General features: G+C 42.7%; 1 protein-coding gene across 1 annotated transcript in view; it reads right to left on the bottom strand.

Moving 5' to 3' along the window:
* Positions 1-2,748: 2,748 nt before the first annotated feature.
* Positions 2,749-23,741, bottom strand: part of LOC120434242 (protein NLRC3-like) — a 31,103-nt gene continuing 10,110 nt past the window's right edge. Inside the window, exons 4-7 of the mRNA XM_039601946.1 lie at positions 6,761-6,902; positions 4,855-6,626; positions 2,852-3,004; positions 2,749-2,755 (exon numbers count right to left, since the gene is read on the bottom strand). Coding sequence (XP_039457880.1) covers positions 2,749-2,755; positions 2,852-3,004; positions 4,855-6,626; positions 6,761-6,902 — 2,074 coding nt within the window. The remainder of the gene's footprint in view (positions 2,756-2,851; positions 3,005-4,854; positions 6,627-6,760; positions 6,903-23,741) is intronic.

The raw sequence follows: 23,741 nt of genomic DNA, 5'->3' as shown, positions 1-23,741 counted from the left end.
TGTAGTGTGACTTGATGACGAACAAACTCCTCATCAATCCACTGCGCCGTTAAACTGAGGAGTGACATCAGGGACACATTGCTTGTCCAAATGTCTGTACTGAAACTTAAGCCTGAAACTTCCTGCATGTGGTTATGCATGTTTTTTTTACTCTTCAAAAGGTTTTGGCATCATTATGTCCGTGATGTATGGGCGGCTGGGAATCTCATATCGCGGCTCGAGTATGCTGAGAAGACTGCGAAATCCTACGTTTTCCACGACCGACAGGGGCTGGTCATCCAGAGCGATAAAATGAGTCAGAGCCTCTGTTATTTTAACTGCTCGTGGATTTTCTCTTGACATTTTTCGTCACTTTTCCAAAACCTGAGTTAAAGTTGGCTGCTCTGGTTTTGCGTTAGCCTTAGTAAACTTGGTGTATTCCAGCACATGATGTGTTCTCAGATGTTTTATTAAATCGCTTGTATTGAACGATGTACTCTCCTATCTACCTGTCCCCTGTACAGGATGGCATCCTCCACTCCGACATCCGCCCAGTATAAACTGTACAGGATGGTCATCCACTCCGACATCCACCCAGTATGCAAACTGTACAGTTTGCATAGAGGGCGGATGTCGGAGTGGAGGATGCCATCCTGTATCTCCTACATAGAGCCCACTCACACCTGGACAAGGGAAAAGGCACAGTCAGGATCCTGTTTCTCGACTTTTCAAGTGCCTTTAATATCATCCGGCCCTGTCTGCTTCAGGAAAAACTGAACAGGATGCAGGTGGACCCCTGACTGGTCGCTTGGATCTCCGACTACCTCACTGACAGACCACAGTACGTCAGGCTGAATGACATCACGTCGGACACTGTGGTCAGCAGCACAGGAGCCCCACAGGGAACTGTGCTGTCCCCTCTTCTCTTCACCCTGTACACCTCTGAGTTCTGCTATAACTCTGAATTATGCCATATTCAGAAGTTTGCAGATGGCACAGCCATCATGGGGTGTATCTGGGATGGTCAGGAAGAGGAGTACAGAAGTCTGGTGAGGAACTTTGTCACATGGAGTCACACAAACCACCTGCAACTCAACACCTCAAAGACCAAGGAACTGGTTGTGGACTTCGGGAGGTCCAGACCAGGTCCACTGCCAGTTCAGATAGAGGGAGAGGAGGTGGCGGTGGTCACCACATACAAGTACCTCGGGCTGTGGGTGGACAACAAGCTGGACTGGTCATGCAACACACAGCACCTGTATAAAAAAAAGCCCAAAGCCGACTGTACTTCCTCAGGAGGCTGAGGACTTTTAACATCTGCAGGAAGCTCCTGAGGATGTTTTACCAGTCAGTGGTTGCTGGAGTACTTTTCTATGCTGTGGTGTGCTGGGGGAGCAGCACAGCAAAGAAGGACTCATCCAGGCTGGAGAAACTGATCAGGAAGGCTGGCTCTGTGGTCGGCATGAAGCTGGACACTCTGGTTTCAGTGGCAGAGAAAAGGACACTAAAAAAAAAACTGCTGGACATTATGGACAATGCTGGCATCCTCTGCACACGGCCATAAACAACCAGAGGAGTCTGTTCAGTGACAGGTTGCTTCTCCCAAAGACAAGAACCAACAGACTTAAAAACTCCTTTGTCCCACACGCCATCAGACTGTTTAACTCCTCTCTGGAGGGGAGAGGGAGGGGAAACAGGAGGACAGAGGGGGGAACAACTGAGCTGTAGTGCCTCTTCACTTCACTGTGCAATACTTTTTGTTAATATCCAACAGTGCAATAGACTTCAATACTTGAAATGTGTAATTCCCTTGTATTCTTATTCCTATTTATTCTATTTATCCCTTTGTATACTCTGTATTTATATATGTCTCTGTATTTATATATGTCTCTGTATTTATATATGTCTCTGTATTTATATATGTGTATATTTGGTATATTTCCGCTCACATTCTGTAACTTCTATCAGTGCTGTGCTATTGGAAACCGAATTTCCCAGAGGAACCCACCTGAGGGATTAATAAAGTTTTATCTAATCTAATCTAAAACCTTACCAGTACACAATTTGCACTCGGCCTTGCTTCTGTCATCTTCACATATTATGAAGTAAGTCCACACTGCCGACATTTTGCTTAGCGTAGCTACAGCAGCCTCCAGTTTGTTTGTTTTTTATCTGGAGCCGCCAGTCTCACTTGCCTAACCCTGTTCTTGTTCAGCGTGACATCTGCCCCCAGCGGCCAATCTAAAAAATTACAACTGAAATGACAAGCCACCCTCTGACTCATGAAATAAGTTGGTATCGGTTAACTTTTACAATTATGAGTACACACACATTTTACAGTATTGGCCCTGATAACTGATACCAGTATCGGTACATCCCTATTTATTAGCTTTGACATTCATGTCTTTCTTTTCTCTCTCTCTGTTTCTAAACAAGCTCAAAGTCTCTGCAGCCTGTTTTTATTTGCTATCATCAGATCTTCAACAGCCTCATTCACATTTCTCACACACTCTACAGCCTATTCAGTACTGACTTCATCTTCACTGACTGATGAAGCACAATATGAACCTGTGGAGGCTAAAAACTGTCCTGTCAAACATCTCCCCATCACCACTCCACTTCTGTCAGCCTTTAAACGAACCCTGCTCAAGTCTGTCACTTCTATTTGGAGCCAAGAGGAAAAACTGTTGTTTAGTCGTTTGGAAAGACACAACATTTCTGAAAGCACTTAAACTTCTTCACATTTGTCTTCAGACACATCTTGAACAATTAGGAACTAAAGAAAGTTTCAAAGATCAATCAAAGATCTGAAATATAGAAAAACAACAACAGCTGCAGTCAGTGAACTCACCTCAGAGTCTCCAGTCGACAGTTTGGACTCTCCAGTCCAGCACACAGAAGCTTCACTGCTGAATCCTGCAGGTCGTTCTTACTCATGTCCAGCTCTGTCAGATGGGAGGGGTTGGACTTCAGGGCTGAGGCCACAACTTCACAGTGAGTCTCTGAGAGTCCACACTTATACAATCTGTGATTATGGAAAATATAAAATGTGTTATTATAAAAGAAGAAAATCTGCATTATAAACACAGACTGAATGTACATGAAGACAAAACAGAGTGAGGTCATAATCTGATGAACATCTGCTCTTCACATCTGTGCTTCAGCTCCTCTTACTGTGTTCAACATGACACAATGATTCAGTCTCTCTCAGACCTTCAGACTTTTAATGAGAATCTTTGTTTGGCTTTAATCGGCAGATGAGGGAGGAAGATGGCGTCACATTTAGGCTTCCATAATATCCACAGTCTGTCAGTGAGATCTGATCTAGAGTCAGAGCGAAGAAACACATTCGGACTGTTTCCTGTTTTGAATCCAGAACATTTTGAATGAGTTCAGCTCAGTGAAGAGTTCCAGCTGGAAAGATGATCTCTGTTTGCTACCTGCTGCTGTCAGGTACGACTGTTCACGTCCACACGCAGGAAAAATCTGCTGACTGTTACCAAACGCAGCAGAAATCTCACCACTGGACAATAATGATGAATGAACTCGGAGCTGCTGATATCAGATCTGATTTCAACTAAACAAAGAAATGATTGGCTCATTTTAGCTTTCTGAGCCATTAGTCTGCAGGTTTATCACTAGTTGGCAGAAAAAGATTTGTTTTCCTGTTCTGGGCTTCAGTGTTTATGACTCCAGATCCAGGTGACAGCAAGTCAAAATGATGTTACCTGTCTGTGTCCAGCAGCAACCTGCGTTCACTTTGAATATTGTTATAAACTGACATGGATCAGTTTGTCTTTGGCAAAAAACACAGCAGTGAATTCCATCAGCAGAAAACAGGGACGACATTTCAGCAGCAACAACTAAACATTGAACAATCAGCTCTGTGATTAATGAGGACATGAAGTCAGACATTTGTCATTAGGAGCAGCAGCAGGAATGAGAGTGAATCCATGTGCTGCTGTGACATCAGCGTTAGCTCACAGATTTGACACATGTTTAGTCCAGATGTCAGCAGTGTCTTCTCACTCAGTTTGTCCCACTGTTGGCAGTAAGAGAGCACAGCTGGTTCACCTCTGAGCCCTCACTGAACCACAGCACTGTCACTCAGGGACGTCAGTACATCACACTAAACCAGAGTCTTCCTCAGCACCTTCATCCTCACTCGCCATGTTTATGCCACTAAACTCGGTCTGTAGTTTGGTCTGTAGTCAGAGGAGAAGCTCAGACGGTGACTGCTCTGGATATTTGTCACTGTTTTTAACATTAGAGTTCACTTCACTACAAAGAAGCTCTTCATAGATTCTTATTTCTGTCTTCTCTCTAACAGGAGCGTCTGAATGACCAACAACAGCAGCAGCAGATTTAAAATACTGCCCCCTAATGACACAACACAGGTACTACATGTAGATGTGAGTAAATGGCCTGTATTTGTATAGCGCTTTACACGTTCAGTCATCCACCCATTCACACACTGGTGATGGCAGCTACATTGTAGCCACAGCCGCTCTGGGGTGCACTGACAGAGGCGAGGCTGCCGGACACTGGCGCCACCGGCCCTCTGACCACCACCAGTAGGCAACGGGTGAAGTGTCTTGCCCAAGGACACAATGACCAAGACTGTCGGAGCCGGGGCTCAAACCGGCAACCTTCCGATTACAAGACGAACTGAGCCACGATCGCCCCTGTTGTGAGTCTACAACACACAGCGTACGACTACCAATGCAGGATCACACACACTTCCTGATCAACAGAAAATATCATTTTATGTGAGAATCTCAAAATAATGAGAGTCGTTTAATACTGTGTATATCTGAAGAACTAAACTACTAATCTACACTAATTAATGATGTTGATGATCACATCTGGACTCACCGAGCCTTTCTGCAGTTCCTCACAGCTGCAGTCAGTCGACGTCGTCCCTCTGCTGATGTGTTGTACTTCTGCAGGTCAAACTCATCCAGAACCTCCTCTGACATCTGCAGCATGAAGGCCAGAGCTGAGCACTGGATCTCAGAGAGTTTCTCTGATCTGTTCTCTGACTTCAGGAACTCTTGGATCTCCTGATGTACTGAGAGGTCGTTCATCTCCATCAGACAGTGGAAGATGTTGATGCTTCTGTCAGGAGAGATTTTACCACTGTTCATCTTCTTCAGGTTGTTGATGACTGTCTGGATGGTTTCTGGACTGTTCTCTGTCTGACCCAGCAGACTTCCTAAGAGTCTCTGGTTGGACTCCAGACAGAGGCCATGAAGGAAGCGAACAAACAGGTCCAGGAGGCCATTTTTACTCTGGATGGATTTCTTTATGATTAGCTTGAGAAAATCATCCAGAGATGACTTCTTGCATGTTTTTCCCAGGAAGTCCTTCAGCACCTCTGACTTCCTGTTGGTGTAACAGTGGAACATGTAGACTGCAGCCAGAAACTCCTGAATGCTCAGATGAACAAAGCAGTAAACTGGTTTCTGGAAGATCACAGACTCTCTTTTGAAGATCTCTGTACAAACTCCTGAGTGCACCAAGGCCTCTGTGACATCCAGACCACACTGCTCCAAGTCTTCTTGGTAGAACATGATGTTCCCTTTCTCCAGATGTTCAAACGCCAGCCTCCCCAGCTTCAGAAGAACTTTCCTGTCAGCCTCCATCAGCTCCTGTGGACTCGTCTCATGTCCCTCATGGTACTTGTTCTTCTTCCTCTTTGTCTGAACCAGCAGGAAGTGTGAGTACATGTCAGTCAGGGTCTTGGGCAGCTCTGCTCTCTCCTCTGTAGTCAACATGTGCTCCAGAACTGTAGCAGTGATCCAGCAGAAGACTGGGATACTACACATGATGTGGAGGCTCCTGGATGTCTTCATGTGGGAGATGATTGTGCTGGACAGCTCTTCATCTCTGAATCTCCTCCTGAAGTACTCCTCCTTCTGGGCATCAGTGAAGCCTCGCACTTCTGTTAGCCTGTCAACACATGTAGGAGGGATCTGACTGGCTGCTGCAGGTCGGGAAGTTATCCAGACGAGAGCCGAGGGAAGCAGATTCCCCTCGATGAGGTTTGTCAGCAGCTCGCTGACTGATGACTTCTGTGTGACATCAGACACAAGCTTCCTGTTGGTGAAATCCAACAAAAGTCTGCTTTCATCCAGGCCATCAAAGATGAACAAAAGATTACACACAGTGAGCTGCTCTGCTGTGACGCTCTGTAATGTTGGATGGAAAACATGGATCAGCTCCAGGAGACTGTACTGCTCATCTCTGACCAGGTTCAGCTCCCTGAATGAAAGCAGAACCACCGCACTGATGTGTTGGTTCTCCAAGCCCTCTGCCCAGTCCAGAGTGAACTTCTGCACTGAGAAGGTTTTTCCAACACCAGCGACGCCGTTGGTCAGAACCACTCTGATGGGTCTCTGTTGGTCAGGGAAGGCTTTAAAGATGTCCTGGCACCTGATTGGAGCGTCATGGAGGGCGTCCATCTTGGAAGCTGTCTCCAGCTGCCTCACCTCATGCTGGGTATGAACCTCTTCACTCTGTCCCTCTGTGATGTAGAGCTCAGTGTAGATCCTGTTGAGGAGGGTTCTACTTCCTGTTTCATCACTTCCTTCAGTCACACTTTCACATCTCCTCCTCAGACTGATCTTATGTTCATCTAAAACCTTCTGCAGACCAACATCTGCTGAAAGAAAGAAAAACAATGAGACTAAAGAGAAAGAAAACTCTTCAATGTCTGAACAACAACAAGAAGTCCAGTTTTCAGAAATGAGTCCATCAGCAGACAGATGTTCAGTCTTACTGGCCGTCTGCAGTCCAGCTCTGGTTCTGGATCTTTTTCCACACTGGGGACAGGAGGAGTCTCCTGATGAAGCAGACTGGTCCCAGTATGAGGAGATGCACTGTCTGCAGAACCAGTGTCCACAGCCGGTAGAGACTGGATCCTTCAGGACGTCCTGACACAAAGCACAGCAGGACAGCTGCTCCTCCTCACAAACACCACTCCTCTTCCTCTTCCTCCCTCTGTGAACACATTTCTTTATCACTAAAATTATTTACTGTTAGTGACAAAGTGACAAACATCCAGATTTGCTGACACTGTGCAGAAGCTCTGATGGTCACAGAGAAAAGTCAAAGAAACTTCTGTTTGAGTTCACATGAACACAGGCAGAAAAAAGAAGCCAATGAAACAAATGACAGAAACGTGTTCATTCACTGCCATAATCCATATTGTATATGTACTGATCTTTATAAAGAACAACTCTGCAATGCTTTGTTCTGAGTATCTGCTGTCAGCACACAGTGCAGCAGTAACTACAACCACACGTTTCTGTAGATCCTGAACATCAGCCTGGAGGAATCTGACCTCAGGTCTGCACACAGTGGAGCTTCACCTCTGGGATGATGCTGCTTCAGCTCCTTCTACAATCAGACAGAAGGTTCTGCACCATCAGGACACAAACAGAGAGGAGCTTCTATCCTCAGACCATCCAAGTCCTAAATCAGAACGTGCTCCCCTCATAGCATCACCATCAGGATTTAAAACAGGACCTTACATCATGTTCTTGTCTCACTGTCGTATGTCAGATCATATCTGATTCATTATGACTTCACACGCTGCTACACTGATCCTGCTGCTTCATTACTGCTGATATTACTCTGCTCACTCTGTTCACTTACTCTGTTTACATCACTTTGCTCATTTGCTTTGTTCTGCTTGCACTGCTCTGTCAGTACATGCTGTGCTAATGTGGCACAAAGCAGGTTAACATTACATCTGCACAATGTTTCATTATTTCATTTAATGATTGTTTCTAATGTTTTGTCCAGTCACAGGAGCAGCTCAGCACATTTCACTGTGTTGTACGTGTTTGACGATGCCTGTGACAAATAAACAGCCTCGGACTCTTCAATCTTCTACATTTCTTTGGAGATCAGCTCAGTGGCCTGTTGAGACCATCTTTCTGATGACTCAGTTCAGATTATTATCCTGATACTTTCTTTTAAAATGTGATGAAATCATTTATCTGATGTTCTGGCACAAATACACCAAAACAGTCCCAAACAGCATAAACCACCATGTTACACACAGTGTAATAAAAATACAGGCAACTACAAATAAAAACACTTTTAAAATATAAACTGAAATTGTAAAGTGGTCACAGAATTTCAAACACCCATAAATGAGTCAGCAGCTCTCTTACATGGTCAGCTGAATGAAGAACATTGTTGCTGCAGGTTCATGACTGAAGGCTGGAGGAAGTATGTCTTTGGACCAGTCACTCCTCACAGACACACAGCTGGATACTGGAGACTGTGACCTCTGACCTCTGCAAATACAACCACATCACATTCATATCACATGAATTACTGATTAATCTCTGTTTTAAATCTTTTAAGCAGCTGCAAACACACAAACTGGATAATGTGATGGTTTCTATCAGTAATAGTTGTCTCAGATTAGAGTACAGATGGCTGCAGAGACGTTCACAGCAACACAGAAGAAATCATTACCTTGGATTGCATTACTACTAGGATTAAAACTAGAGATGGCACGATACCACTTTTTTATGTCCGATACCGATATCATAAATTTGGATATCTGCCGATACCGATATGAATCTGATATTGTGTGTTTTTTAATCAATAAAACTGTTTTTTTAATATCTTGCTGCATTTTGTATAAGTTCATACTCAAGTTTAAATAAACAACAACACTAAAGCTATTGTGTTATACCTGTATGTAAAAAATACACTGCACCCAAAATATTTCATAGTTCAGCAACACTGATCAATCTAATAAACTTAAACCTGCTCCATCCTCCCTATTCTGGTATTTTAAAGAGTACTTAGCAGAAATATTAAGCAACCTAACTAATAGGGTTGCAAACTCCCAGCAAAAAAAAAAAATAGGGAACCACCCCCCACCCTCCATCTCATGATGCTTAATCGACGTAATCAACTTTAATTTGATGCAGTGTGAAAAAAATGCACAGAAATAAATTATTTTTCAAGAATAATTAAATAGATTCAACATCTTTCTTCAACAGAATTGCAGACTGCACAGATGGTATCTTCCCAAAGAAAAAAGTACTATAGCTTACTAGGGTATATTAGACTTAACAGTTACTATATACAGTAATGGGCTTCTATACATTTTATATCAGATTAAAACTTTGGGTGTAAGATTCAGATAATTATTTATTAAAAGCTAGACATTTTAAATGAGAATAAGAAAGAAAAGTATGTCTTTGTGCCCCCTTTTCCCTGTTCATGCCCTATCGGCCCCCCTGGCCAAACTTTGCTAGATCCACCCCTGCACAGTTACCAGCCGTCAGCTACGTAGAAAAGGATCCTGGTGTAGAAAGTAATATTAAATAAATTCTAACAACAGCTTATCAAGGTTAAACGTGCTGCTGTTGTTCAGCCGCTGGTTTCCTCTTTCTGGTGCAAAGTGGGCCAAATACAAAGAAGAGAGACGGACTCGCGACAGAAAAGCTGATCAGCTGATCATTGATCAGTTTCATGATTGAAGTAGCAGCAGGAGAGAGGGAGAGAGAGGCAGTCGCTCCATATATCGGTTGTTAAGTTTAACGTGGGAACGCTTTACAAACATTCAGAGATGAACTTACACACTTGCTTTACTTCTCTCTGGGAGAACTTCCTCAGAGATGAAAGGCTGGTTTGCTAGCGAGGCTACAAATACACACAGCTGCTCCAACGTGACGCACACTGCTCCGAGTGTTACGGTTATGAGCTGAGTTACGTGGATGCCGGGCGGCGCTGCTGCACTGGGCCCCGGTCCGGATGGGCCTGGGCCCCCTTTCCCTGGCGGGTTGCAGAGTATGGGGGTGCCTACTAGGGTCAGCGGGAGAGCTGGCCCCAGGGAGGGGTCACTTGCCCCTCCCTTCCTTCCCTCCCCATCTCCAGCTGCCTCCCTCTTCCCGCTCCACCACAATCACCCAGACATGTAGGGCCTTGGGGTAAAGGTGTGTCACCAGGGTGCAGGGGAGGCATCCCCCCCCCCCTCTGTCCCCTTCTGGCTGCCTGTGCCTCAATTTTATCCCACAACTTAGACATTCACATTACTCACACTGTCATAACACATACATATAGGATCTTGGGGGTGGGAACGCAACACGGAGTCCAAATTACCATCAGGGTGTACACCTCACCCCTGGCGTCGTTGCCCACATCTCAATTTTAAATATACTTAGACATTGAGGGCTAGCAGGAGGGGCTATGCGCTTACCTGCTGCTCTCTGGCAAGTAGCTCCATGCCCTCCTGGGTTTTAAATGCACCTTAGAACACACATGCATCAACACTACATATGAGCGGGTGGAGGGAGGTTTGGAGTCTTCCTACACCCCCGTTCTCTGCGGCCTGCTGGAGCGGGGGGGCTAGGAGGAGGAGTTGGCCATCCGACTGGGGTCTGGAATGTGGAGCCTCCCTGCTGCTGCGGAGTCGGGGCGGTGTGCTGAGTAATTGCATATGAGAGCATGAGGGTGGGAATGGATGTTTGTGTCTATATGTCAGGTCGGGTATCAGACGCCACCTCTCTGGGGACATCTCAGGCCCTCCAAGGTTTGGAGGCCTATCTCCCCCCACCACTTCCCCTGCCGGTGGCAGACGCCCTCAGACATCGGTGAGTTGGTGGTTCTTTGTGTCCGGGGATGGGCGTCCAGGTACACACCGGCTCACTCCTTGGTGGCTGCTTATCGGGGCCTGGACCCTGGGGCTCGCTCGGGCCACTTTGGGGCTAGGTCACTCTGGCACAGCTGGCTGCCGGTGGAGCTCACAGGCACATCACTGCAACCCCCCCTGGCTTCTGCTCCACAGCTGTTGAGTGACCCCTCATCTGGGGCTCTCAACAGCTCTTTCTGGGATAGTGGCGCGGCTGCCCCTCTGTTGGTCTTCCTTGGTCTCTTGTGCTCTGAGGGCCTCTGGATGTCTGGAGCCTGGATCTCCTCCATACCTGCTTCATGCCCTGTAGGACGGGGCAGTGCCCCCCCACACCCTCTAGCACAGGGGTGTCGAAATCCAGGCCTCGAGGGCCGGTGTCCCTGCAGGTTTTAGATGTGTCCTTGAACCAACACAGCTGATTTAAATGTCTAAATTACCTCTTCAACATGTCTTGAAGTTCTCCAGAGGCTGGTAATGAACTAATCATTTGATTCAGGTGTGTTGACACAGGGTGAGATCTAAAACCTGCAGGATACTGGCCCTCGAGGCCTGGAGTTTGACACCCCTGCTCTAGCAGATCATTACATGAAGGAACCTTTTAAAAACAAGCGCGTCCATGCTCACAGGTGCCCACACACACAAACTACACCCTTTTTGGCTCCTACCTCAAAGCACACTGTGCGCTGTCGATCCTACATGCTGCACAATAATGTTTAATATTTAATATTTACTGTCATATTCCCATAGATCATTGTGATGTTGTTTATTCTGTTGCTCTCGTTTTCTTCTGCTTGTTTTCTTTTTTCTTTTTCAACAGGTGATCCAGGTGATCGATATATGTATTTTTTGTCTGCTTATTTTGTTGTTTTTTGCCCTTTATCCCTGTTCCTCTTCCCCGCTGTTTTTCTTTCCCTCTTTCTTTCTCCCTTTTCTTTCCGCCAGTCAAGTCTGTCCCGTATTTAGCAAGTGAAAATAAAATAAACAATAAAAGGTGAATCAAATAGACCATTACGGCAAGGCTGGGATGGTCCATTTGGTAAAGTAAATCCGTTGGGCATCTTTCTTCGCCTTTAGACAATAATTGTGATGGCAAAAGAGCCAAACGGGACAGGACAGGACAAAAAATAAAAAAAATGAGCCGAGTTACGCGTGTAGCAAGTTTTGTGAGGTGCTTTTTTGATATTTAATGGATCGGATTACATTTTTTATTTCTCACCAATATCCAATCCAGTAATTTAGGTCAGTATCAGACCGATACTGATACGTAATATCGGATCAGTCCATCTCTAATTAATACTAGCATTATCGTACCCGGACCACCATTAGGAATCATTTATGATGTCACTGGCAGAACACATTTATAGAAACAACCTTTGAACTCTGACTTAGCAGCTCTCTTACATGGTCAGCTGAGCTCCAAGAATGAAGTTCACTGTTGGTGCAGGTTCATTACTGAAGGCTGGAGGAAGTATGCCTTTGGACCAGTCACTCCTCACAGACACACAGCTGGATAGTGGAGACTGTGACCTCTGACCCCTGCAATTACAACCACATTGCATTCATTTCACATCGATTAGTATACCACAAAAGGCATGCAAGAAACACAGTATGAAGGCAAACTTCTGGCTTCAATAACATTCAATAGGTCAGGTAGAAACTTTTCTCAGATTTGATTCATGTTTTTATAAAATGATCCAGCTAAAAAAAAATATACCATTAGGTCAGGGGTCAGCGACCTTTAGGACCCAAAGAGCCATTTGGACCCAGTTTCCACACAAAAGAAAACTCTGGGAGCTGCAAATACTTTGCGTACAGCAACCGTGTGAAAAGTGGTCAATAAAGAGATGCTGAAAAGCGTGTTCATGCAAACATCGTTGGGTCTGCCGTGATATGTTTACAATGGGACTTCTGCTCCTGAACCTCGGCGCACAGCGTCTGCAAATCAGGGCTGTACGAAGTCACTTTCATCTTTACAGGACTGTAAGCTGTCATCTGTGAGGCGTGAGCAGTGTTTGTTTTTAACATAGTTCACGGAGGAGCTGCTGACATAATGTGGATCCAAAGATCCATAATTGGCCTACCTGGGGTTGAAAGTCTCGATATATGCACGGCGTTTCCGCGGGTACACCGGCTTCTGCGAGTGTGACTCTTATTTTGAGCGATGAAAAAATAATAAAATATAATTTTATTTTTATAGTTCAATATCACAATAATCTTCCAATTTAGAACTACAAGTTAAAAAAGAACTAACATAAATAAAATACACTTCAGCTAAATACTTCTAATTTATTTTCCCAAACCACGCGGAGCCGCGGGCTGCCGACCCCTGCATTAGTGTTGGTCAATGTTGCAACTGAACTGAAAAATAAAATATTTTGGTCCAAAGAAACAAAGTCACTATTAATACAACACAACCCCCCCAAAAAGAGCCATGTAGACCCCGGGCTCTGTGGGTCTGGTGCTCAGAGCTTGTTCCTGTGCTGCCATGATTACTGCCTCTGTGCTGTCTTTCAGTCCAGCTTTGTTCAGCCACTGGTAGGATTTCTGGATGTCAGCCACTTCCTCTCCTGCTGGTGGTGCAAACTGTGTTGTTCTGACTTTCATTGGACGTCTTTGTCCAAAGCGACAGATGAAGAGCAAAGTAGATGCATTTGCATCAGCAGGAAAATACGCCCCAAACCAGCATCACCATTATACAACTTTAACTACTGCCACTAAATTACACTTCATACACAGACCAGTGTTAGGTTAAGTTATGATGTCACTGGTAGAACACATTTATATAAACAACCTTTGACCTCTGAGTCAGCAGCTCTCTTACATGGTCAGCTGAATGAAGAACATTGTTGCTGCAGGTTCATTACTGAAGACTGGAGGAAGTATGTCTTTGGACCAGTCACTCCTCACAGACACACAGCTGGATACTGGAGACTGTGACCTCTGACCTCTGCAAACACAAACACATCACATTCATATCACATGAATTACTGATTAATCTCTGTTTATAATCTATGAAGCAGCTGCAAACACACAAACTGGATAATGTGATGGTTTCTGTCAGTAATAGTTGTCTCAGATTAGAGTACAGACGGCTGCAGAGAAGAAATCATTAGAATCTTACATGGTCAGCTGAGCTCCATGATTGAAGAACTTTGTTGCTGCAGGTCCATGACTGTAATGTGGAGGTGTTTGTGTGACCCCATCACTCCTCACAGACACACAGCTGGATGCTGCAGATGCTGCTCCGTCCTCTTCCTCCATCTTCTTGATGTCAGGGTGGAGTTAGTCTGAGAGGTAAACACACACACTCAGAGGTGCTGTTGTACTGGAAGCATCACACTGACGGGTTTCTAATGTTGGAGCTTTGGCCCTAAAGTCCAAACCAGTTATTTTAGAGGCTCAAAGTCTTTAGAAAAACACCAAAACCATCACATTATTTAATAAGTACATGATCAGGTGGATGAAGGAACTCAGTGTGTTTGGGATCATCATCATGCTGAGGAGCCCACATGTTACGGCTCCTTTGGAGAGAAGCTGAGGATCCCTGCAGGAAGTGAGCTCATGAAACCAAACTGCTGTTTGAGAGCAGGATGACTCTGTGTTATTGGACCTGCTCTGTGTTCTACATATGATCAATACTTCAAATATCTGTAAACATGTCATCTTACATTTGTTGCACTTTGTCACATCTGTCTTTAAAAATAGATTTTAATGTCACTGAGAATTCTTTTCTACCTTTATTGATTTATTTTGGAATAAATTAAATATAAAGGTGCCAAAAACTGCCTGCAGCTTCTGCTCTGTGACAGGAAACTACTGTCAGGCTCAAAATGACTTCAGATTATTCATCACAGAGTGTTTATAGATTACAGGACACGTTACAGTTTTACTGTCGCCATTTTAGTTTAAAAAACGCTGTGATAAGGTCTTACTGTGAATCTGTGCGCTCATTGGCTGATAACTTGAGACTGACAGGTGGTTATCCAATCAGCGTGCGGCCTCATACGGACATAAAACTCTTGAAGTTTGTTTCTGAAGGATTTTCAGATCGGGGGCCCGTTCTTCGTACCTCGCTTACTACATCCAAGATCAAATGACACATCCAAGATCAAATCATCGCGCTAACTTTGAGCTCGCTAATCCGGTTCTCCGAACACACCTGTTGTTGACGATTAGTATAGCTGGATGAAGTAATGTGAGATCACTGGGTGGCTTAAAAGGGGCTACGCATCGATAGTAGAAACATTGATCGGCAACCCTGTGATTGGTCGGCGAAGATGTCGAAGGAGCGGCGCTCAGTATTTTTCGGCAGCAGACCAAGAACTCTTGATTGAGGATATCAGGAGTTTCAGAGTTTAATTAAAACGCAGGGGAACACTGCAAAGGCTGCAAAAGCAAGGAGAGAGGGCTGGCAGAAAGTTGCTGACAAATTAAACTCGTAAGTGATCCATGATATTACATTATATCATGTGATATTATATTATACCACATTATATTACATCATATCCTCTTTCACATTAGAGCCACAACAGGACCCACTAGAACATGGGAAAAAGTAAAAGTGAAATATAAGAATATTCTACAGAATGGTAATATTTATCACTTATATTGCTTTTAGTCTATGACAAGAGACCCTGGAATAATCTGTTTGTTTGTTTATAACAGCAACCAAGAAAAGGGCAGAGCAAATAAAGACGGGTGGTGGTCCTGCACCCCCTCATCACACCCCTTTTTGTACTGTGACATTTATTGACATTGTGGGGTTTTTTGTGTGTAGTTTGACATAACACTCCATCACTTTTACCTGTTCCCATGCAAGGGGTGACTGAAGCATGCACAGTAAGTCGGGAGTAAGTATATACAGTAGGCCTGCACAATAAATCGAAAATTTATTGTCATCGCGATATCAGCCTGTGCGATGGGCCCATCGCAAAACACGGCATAAACTGCGATAATTGGGTACCTTAAAATGTTTACACACGTGCTTTAAAGACTTTACCAATCAAAGAAACCCCTTGACACATTTGACCAGTCGAATAGAGCCCTTCACAGCATTAACCAATCAAATGGATTAGTGGCCCGCCTCATACGTAGGGGGGGATGAGCGAACAATGCTGCAGCAACGAGCTACTATGAACTCGTGGTTAAAAAAAAAAAAGAAAAAAGATAGTACCTCGATTATTTGGGGGTACTTTGGATTTGATAAAGACGACGTTCTCCAAACACAGGTACTCTGCAAAACTTGCCGAACACTCGTGGCAACCACCAGAGGAAACATGACTAATCTCCACCATCATCTTCAATACAACCACAGAGAACTGTTTGAAGAGTTCCAGAAAGTTAGCGCTAGCCAAACAAAGGTTGCTAATGTTAAGACAAAGAGCGCAGCAGTCCAACAGCCGTCTCTGTATCAGAGTTTTTCAAGTGGAACTCCTTATGAGAAAACGTCGAAGCGGTACAAAGAAATAACAGAGGCTATTACACATTTTTTGGCTAAAGACATGATGCCTATAAATACAGTTAGCAGAGAGGGCTTCACCAGTCTGATACATAAAGTGGACCGGAGATACCACATCCCCTCACGAAACTACTTTTCCCATGTCGCCATTCCACAAATGTACGAAACATGCCGCAAGACCGTCATGTTTGAACTGAGCCAAGCTGAAAACTACACAAGCACTACAGTAAAGTTTCCTCTCCAGTTTTGACTTACATCATAACTACTTGGTGAGTGGTAAAATAATGAACAACTGCATTGAGATAATTTGCAGTATAATTTAAGTTATGTTTAGGATGGAAGTTATGTTTATGGAAGGATGTCTTTCAGAATTCAAGCCTCAGATAATTTTTTATGGGGGCAATGTTTCAATGTTAAAGTGCACTTTGTTGTTACACTGCTAATACAGCAGCTTTCTTTAAATAAAACTGTTGCAGTAAAACGGAAATTATGTATTCGGTTTTTTGTTGTTTTGCTATTTATTTTATCGCAAGTCATATCGTTATCGCAATATTGATCACAGTTATCGCACATCGCAGGTTTTCCTAATATCGTGCAGCCCTAATATACAGTACAGTAAGTATATATATATATATATATATATATATACAGTTAAGCCCATAATTATTCATACCCCTGGCAAATTTTGACTTAAAGTTACTTTTATTCAACTAACAAGTTATTTTTTGACTGGAAATGACACAGGCGTCTCACAAAAGATAATAAGATGATGTACAAGACGCATCATTGTGGAAAAAAATATTTCTCAGCTTTTATTTACATTTGAGCAAAAAGTATCATGTCCAGAATTATTCATACCCTTTACAAACTGTCACAGTCTCTGGGAAAATCCAACGTTCCATACCATTCCAAATAGTCAAAGCTGTTCTAAAGCATCCTAATTACTCTGATTAATTGGAAATAGCTGTTTTGATCAACTCAACAGGTGAAAAACAGCAGCTCTCTGCAGGTGGTCTGTGGACATTCATGGCTAAGACAAAGGAACTCAGTGAGGACCTGCAGCTGTGCATTGTGGCTGCTCACAAGTGAGGAATGGGCTACAAGGCCATATCCAAATGTTTTCAAGTTCCAGAGGCTACAGTGCAAAGTATTATTAAAAAATACAAGATGTTCCGCACAGTGGAAAATCTCAGAGGACGTTGTCGGAAGCCAAAAGTGACACCTGTGCTGGCCAGGAGAATAGTGAGAGAGGTGAAAAAGAATCCAAGGATCACCACCAAGGCCATTCTGGTGAATCTGGGCTCTGCTGGTGGCAATGTCTCAAGGCAGACAGTCCAATGGACACTGTTGGGTTCCACGGATGCAGACCAAGGAAAACGCCACTTCTCCAGGCACTTCTAAGGCATGCAAAAGCTCATTTGGCCTTTGCAAATGCTCATCTGGACAAAGAAGAAGGTTTCTGGTCTTCAGTGTTATGGTCAGATGAAACAAAAATTGAATTATTTGGTCATAATGATGTTGCCTTCATTTGGCATAAAACTGGAGAAGCTTTCAACCCAAAGAACACCATCCCCACTGTCAAACATGGTGGTGGGAACCTAATGCTTTGGGTGTGTTTTTTAGCCAATGGACGATGGAACCTAATCACAGTAAACAGCACCATGAAAAAAGAGCAATACATGAAAATTCTCAACAACAACATCAGGCAGTCTGCAGAAAAACTTGGCCTTGGGAACCAGTGGACATTTTAGCACGACAATGACCCAAAACATACAGCAAACGTGGTGAAGTAATGGTTAGCAGACAACAACATTAACGTTTTGCAGTGGCCTAGCCAGAGTCCTGACTTGAATCCAATTGAGAATCTGTGGAGGGAGATAAAGATCAGGGTGATGGCAAGAAGACCCTCCAACCTGAAAGATTTGGAGCTCATTGCTAAAGATGAATGGGCAAAAATGCCTGTGGAGACATGCAAAAAGCTGGTCTGCAATTATAGGAAGCGTTTGATTGCTGTAATAGCCAATAAAGGCTTTTTTCTATTGATTATTGAGAAGGGTATGAATAATTCTGGACATGATACTTTTTGCTAAAATATAAATAAAACCTGAGAAATATTTTTTTCCACAATGATGCCTCTTGTACATCGTCTTATTATCTTTGGGGAGACACCTGTGTCATTTCTGCTCAAAAAAGAACTTGTTGAACAAAAGTAACTTTAAGTCAAAATTCGGCAGGGGTATGAATAATTATGGGCTTAACTGTATATATATATATATGTGTAGAGAGAGAGAGAGAGAGAGAGGAAGAAAGAAAATAATACCCTCACGGGAGAATCGATATCTCTCTATGAGCACACCGTCGCGCTGAGCTAAAGGATCCTGTCTATCCCGCAATATACGCTAAATTCTGTAAACTCTCCTTATCAATCTTGCACCTTCCTTGCTCGCGTACAAACGGACAGGACATGGCTGCGACAGACTTCCCAAATCCACCTTCGCTTTTTTAGCCGTGGTCTGTCATCTTGATTGCACGTAGTAATTTACTATTACTACTCTAAAATATGAATTACATCTGACATGATCTACTACATGTAATAGAATGATTAATAGTACATTTCCCTTTTTTTCGGAAATGACCTGTATGTATCAATATGAAATCAATAAAAGAATCAAATGCTGCATTATCTTTAGTTACATTGATAATATTTATTTATGGTAAAACAGTGGCGAAATATCGCTCTTGCTTTCATATAACTGCAGCGGACATACCTGAGTGGCCGCGATCTAATCCTGTTTACATAAAGTAAACCTGCTCCCGAGCAGGTTTACGCTTACGGATCTGTTGCTATGACAGCAAGTCCCAGATGAGCTTCGGAGAACCGAACGATCCAAGATCACGCGAAATCGTCAACATTCAAATCCGGCTAACTTACTTAGCGAGGTACGAAGAACGGGCCCCAGACCTGATGTTTCTGCTACAGCCTGTTTACTATGGAGGACCACAAGAGCCACGCGCATCGAAATAAAAATTTCTGTGCTTTAATAATGAATTGTAGAATAAATTCTGCAATTGTAAATTCATTTTTGAATTCCAATTTAATAAACTGCATTTCAAAATCCTTTTTCCAATTGCATTTCAAAATCCTTTTTCCAATTGCACTTTAATAAACTGCATTTTAAAATCCTTTTTTCAGTTGCACTTTAATAAACTGCAGTTCAAAATCCTTTTTCCACTTGCAATTTAATAAACTGCAGTTCAAAATCCTTTTTCCACTTGCAATTTAATAAACTGCAGTTCAAAAAATTTTTTCCACCTGCAATTTAATAAACTGCAGTTCAAAATCCTTTTTCCACTTGCAATTTAATAAACTGCAGTTCAAAATCCTTTTTCCACTTGCAATTTAATAAACTGCAGTTCAAAATCCTTTTTCCACCTGCAATTTAATAAACTGCAGTTCAAAATCCTTTTTCCACCTGCAATTTAATAAACTGCAGTTCAAAATCCTTTTTCCACTTGCAATTTAATAAACTGCAGGTCAAAATCCATTTCCCTTTCCTGTTCGCTCCGGGATTAGCTGCTGGATTAGCTGCTGGATTAGCTCTTCGATTAACAACTTGCTGGAGGCTATTCAAATTAGCCACACCGTGGGATGTAAGGAGCTCTCTGATTGGTTGGTCGGACACAGGCTGTCTGCCAGCCTGGATTTTTCTAGCTCATAGCTTCTCCCTGCTACAGGCGTGTGTGCTTGTACAAAGGCCGTTCAGCGTCGGGATTTACACTCGGCTCGACACGGATATGTGAAGAATGAAGGGACCCTGCAGCGAAACGGAGAGCCAACCTCTGACTGAGTGCCTGTCTACACATTCTGACCACCTGTTGAAGGTAAGGTGCTAACGTGGCTAACGCTAGCGTCACCGCACGTAGCCCCGTTATTTTAAGATCATCTTAGCTAATGAAAGTTTTACGTCGCAGCTGTACGAGCTCGCTACGTGTTTTATAAGCTGCTGTGCTCTTCACAAATAAAGCTGGAAGCAGCTCAGACTGTTAGAACCAGCACTGAGCCCTGTTACATTTATACGGTGTTAGAGCAATGGCTGCAACCTACAGCCTTTAAAGTCATTAGTCATTAGATAACCTTTATTAGTCCCACACGTGGGAAATTTGTTTTGTCACAGCAGGAAGTGGACAGTGCAAAAGTTATGAAGGAAAAATTAGAATAAGATAAAATAAGAATAATAAAAACTAGCGATTACAAATGCTGACAGTAAACTCGTCAGTCCAGATGTTACCACATTAGTCTATGGTACTTAGAGTTAAAACAACTGAGACAGGCTGATTAAAATAACAGCTGTCAGTTCTCTCATTCAACATATAAAGACTGGAGATCACACTACTGATTTCAGTTCATTTAATATGTGAGTGCACAGATTCATTCTCAGCTGGACATAAATGATGATCAAAGGTTGTATATATGATGAATTCATCAAATCCCAGCCTCTAACACAGTGCGCTGAATCTTAGCTTTGAATGTCCAGTATATTCTAATCAGTGCAGTGTAAGCATTCACCGAACCTATAGTATCTACACCTGTGTGGCAAATGTGTGGTAAAGATAGATAATGAAATTTAATTATTAATACAATATACATCATGAAAAATGAAAGCTGAAATTGATTCAGTTTAGTACTTTTCTCTGTATGCTCTGTGATTATAAAGGCCTTAAATTCTGTGATATATACTGTAAATGATTTTCACAGAGGTCTTAAAGTACTTAAATCACTGCTGATAGTCTGGTTATTTATATTTTCACATGTTTTTGTGTCTGTAGGGCTGTTTGATGACGATTTGGACTCCTATGGGAGATGAGGACACACCCATCTGTTCCATACTGCAGCCATTGATGGTGTTACAGCTCTGAGTCAGATTTGGGCCATCAGACGCACACACTGGAAAACCAGCACCTGGACTTCATGCAGGAGAGACGGCCTCAGTGATGTAGGTTCATAAGCGAGTTCAAACATTTCTGGCCTCTTATCACTTAGATTTTGAATGCATTTAAAGCAGGAACTGCACACTAGGGTGGGTTTTAATAATCGATTCATCGATTAAAATTGCCTGGCTTGGATAACGTGAAATCGATTCATTAAAATCCTGAATCGATTTTTTAATATAAATTTATTTTGCCCGAAACGCCAGAATCTCAGGTGAAACCTCACAAAATTTCAACAACCACCAAACAGCTAAGACAGTAAATGAGAGCAGGTACACGGATTCTGCACAAGGACGTAAACACACAGCGCGGACCCGTGGATCAGAATCAGTGAGATGTCGCCTTTCTCACCTGACGGGCGCTGCAGCTTTAAGCGTCTGCTGCGCTCCCGCAGACGGCAATCACTTTCTGGCACAACAACTGCACGGACACGGTCGGTGCTGAAAGCCGACAGCTCGCTGATTCTGTTTCATGGTCCGCGCTTTGTGTTCACGCCCTTTTGCGCTGATTCTAAAGCTGTTAGTTTTATCTCTCCAAACAATATTGACTGAACCAACAGCAAAGAAGATCCAAACTACGCTTCACGTAAACATCGTCATGAATTCCCTCTGACTTTTACTGTTTTGCTTCACCCACGATAAAATCACACTTCATGCACAGCTCTCTCTCTCTCTGTACTGTTTTCTGCATTATTCGCGTGCTTGTTACGCGCAACTCTACTGTTGTTTACAGAGCTGTCGGCCGCTGTTTTTTTGTTTTGTTTTTTTTGTTTTGTTTTTTTTGTTTTACATACTTCCGAAAAGAAAACCTAATTTCTGCCGTTCAATACTGAACAAATTTAAACTTTTTAAAATTATGCAAAACGCTTAGCCGTGTCTCTAATAAAACCGCTGTAACGTCAGAGGTAACGTTCATATGTTGATTAATGGTTTTCTTTCGTTTTTGATGTACTGCAGATACATATTTTTATAAAATCCCAGGCCAGGAAAACCACCTTCATGTTTTTCTGTTTTATCTTCAGCTACTTTGACACAAAGGCATCTGCTGTGACGCTCACACCTTTGATAAAGTCTTGCGTGTGTCAGCTTCCTTTTTATAGATACAAAAATATGTCAATGAAATCTGAATTATAATATTTCTGACTGTCAAAATTTCCCAGATTCAAATCGAATTGAATCGAATCGTGGATCGAATCGATTCGGGACCTTGTGAATCGGAAATGAATCGATTCTAGAAATCAGTGACGATACCCAGCCCTACTGCACACCTAGCTGTCAAAAGTTTGGCAGCATGAGTACTGTAAAGTTTTGTAGGGTCCTTGTTAAAATTCCACAAGCACCACACCACATTTGTCATATACAGTTCCATTTTGTACAGGACATTTTTGAAATTATATCTATATAGATATTATATATCCTAGTTATCCACTTGTCAGTATTTTTGAGTAAATGGATGTCACTGATAAATCAGTGGTGATTCACCTGCAAATGTTTTTAACAAACTTTGTTTTTTGTAGAATTCATCAGCAGCTGTGGAGAGATGCATTTGAATATCTTCTGGTTCCACTTTTCCTTACCTGGAAGCTGAGTATTGCTGATTTCTGACAAGGACACAAACCTCAGTGCTTATCATGGGTGTTACATCCTCTGTGCAGCAATTCCAGAGAAACGACGAGAGAGCAACGACCACTCATTAAGACCAGCCAGAAATCTGTCCCTTTCTCGCAGCTGTGGAAACTTCCATTAAGAAAGTTTGCATTCTTAGAACAATGCTGGATCATGTGTGATGTGTCATCATATGAGGATATTACATTTTGCCTTAATTCTGCTCAATTAAGTGTTTTGATCGTTGATCCAGTATGGCAGCTTTGTGTTGTGCTGCAAGTTAAAACCCATTGTCCTCATGAGCACAGCATCTAACAACTCTCCTTAAAAAAGTCGATTGACTTTAACTGGACACAATGGTTTCCAGTGGGAGATACATTCATCACTCATCCGTGACACTGGAGAAGTCACCTGGATGAGTGATAAAACAATTTTCCATGGAAAATCCAGAGGAACTAAACTTTGTTGTTGTTTCTTTGGGCTCAATTTTGCCTGAGGCTGAATTGAGCCCAAAATGTTTTCTTCTTTCAGAAGAAAACATTTTGCCAATAATCAGATAAAAAGATTGTTGAACCAGGTGGTATTCTCTGGAGTTTAAGACCAAAACTGAACTCAGTGAATTGACATTAGACTGGAAATTCATAAGATGAATAGAAATACTGCTGAAGCTGAATGATATGTGTGTGTGTATGTATGTGTGTGTGATCTTTGTTTTCTCCAATTCACCAGGTCTGTAAAGTTCAGTATGACTGTGGTACATGATACAAAAGAATAAATACAGAAGAATAACAACTTTATGTGAATAACTTTACTCTTCTTAAAAATAACTCATAAAACAAGTAAAAGTACAAATGTGTACAAGTTAGAGACTTCCTCAGTAAGTTTACACTCTTTTGGAGTGATTTTAATTGTGTGTTAAATAGGGCTGCCACAAACGATTATTTTGATAGTCGACTAGTCACCGATTATTTTTGCGATTAGTCGACTAATAAGATCATGCATCCATTGGACGTAAAATGTACACCTGAAAATATGTTAAACGTTTATT

Source organism: Oreochromis aureus, linkage group 3 (genome assembly GCF_013358895.1).
Source record: "Oreochromis aureus strain Israel breed Guangdong linkage group 3, ZZ_aureus, whole genome shotgun sequence".
NCBI lineage: Eukaryota > Metazoa > Chordata > Actinopteri > Cichliformes > Cichlidae > Oreochromis > Oreochromis aureus.
This window is presented reverse-complemented; position numbering and strand designations above follow the sequence as displayed.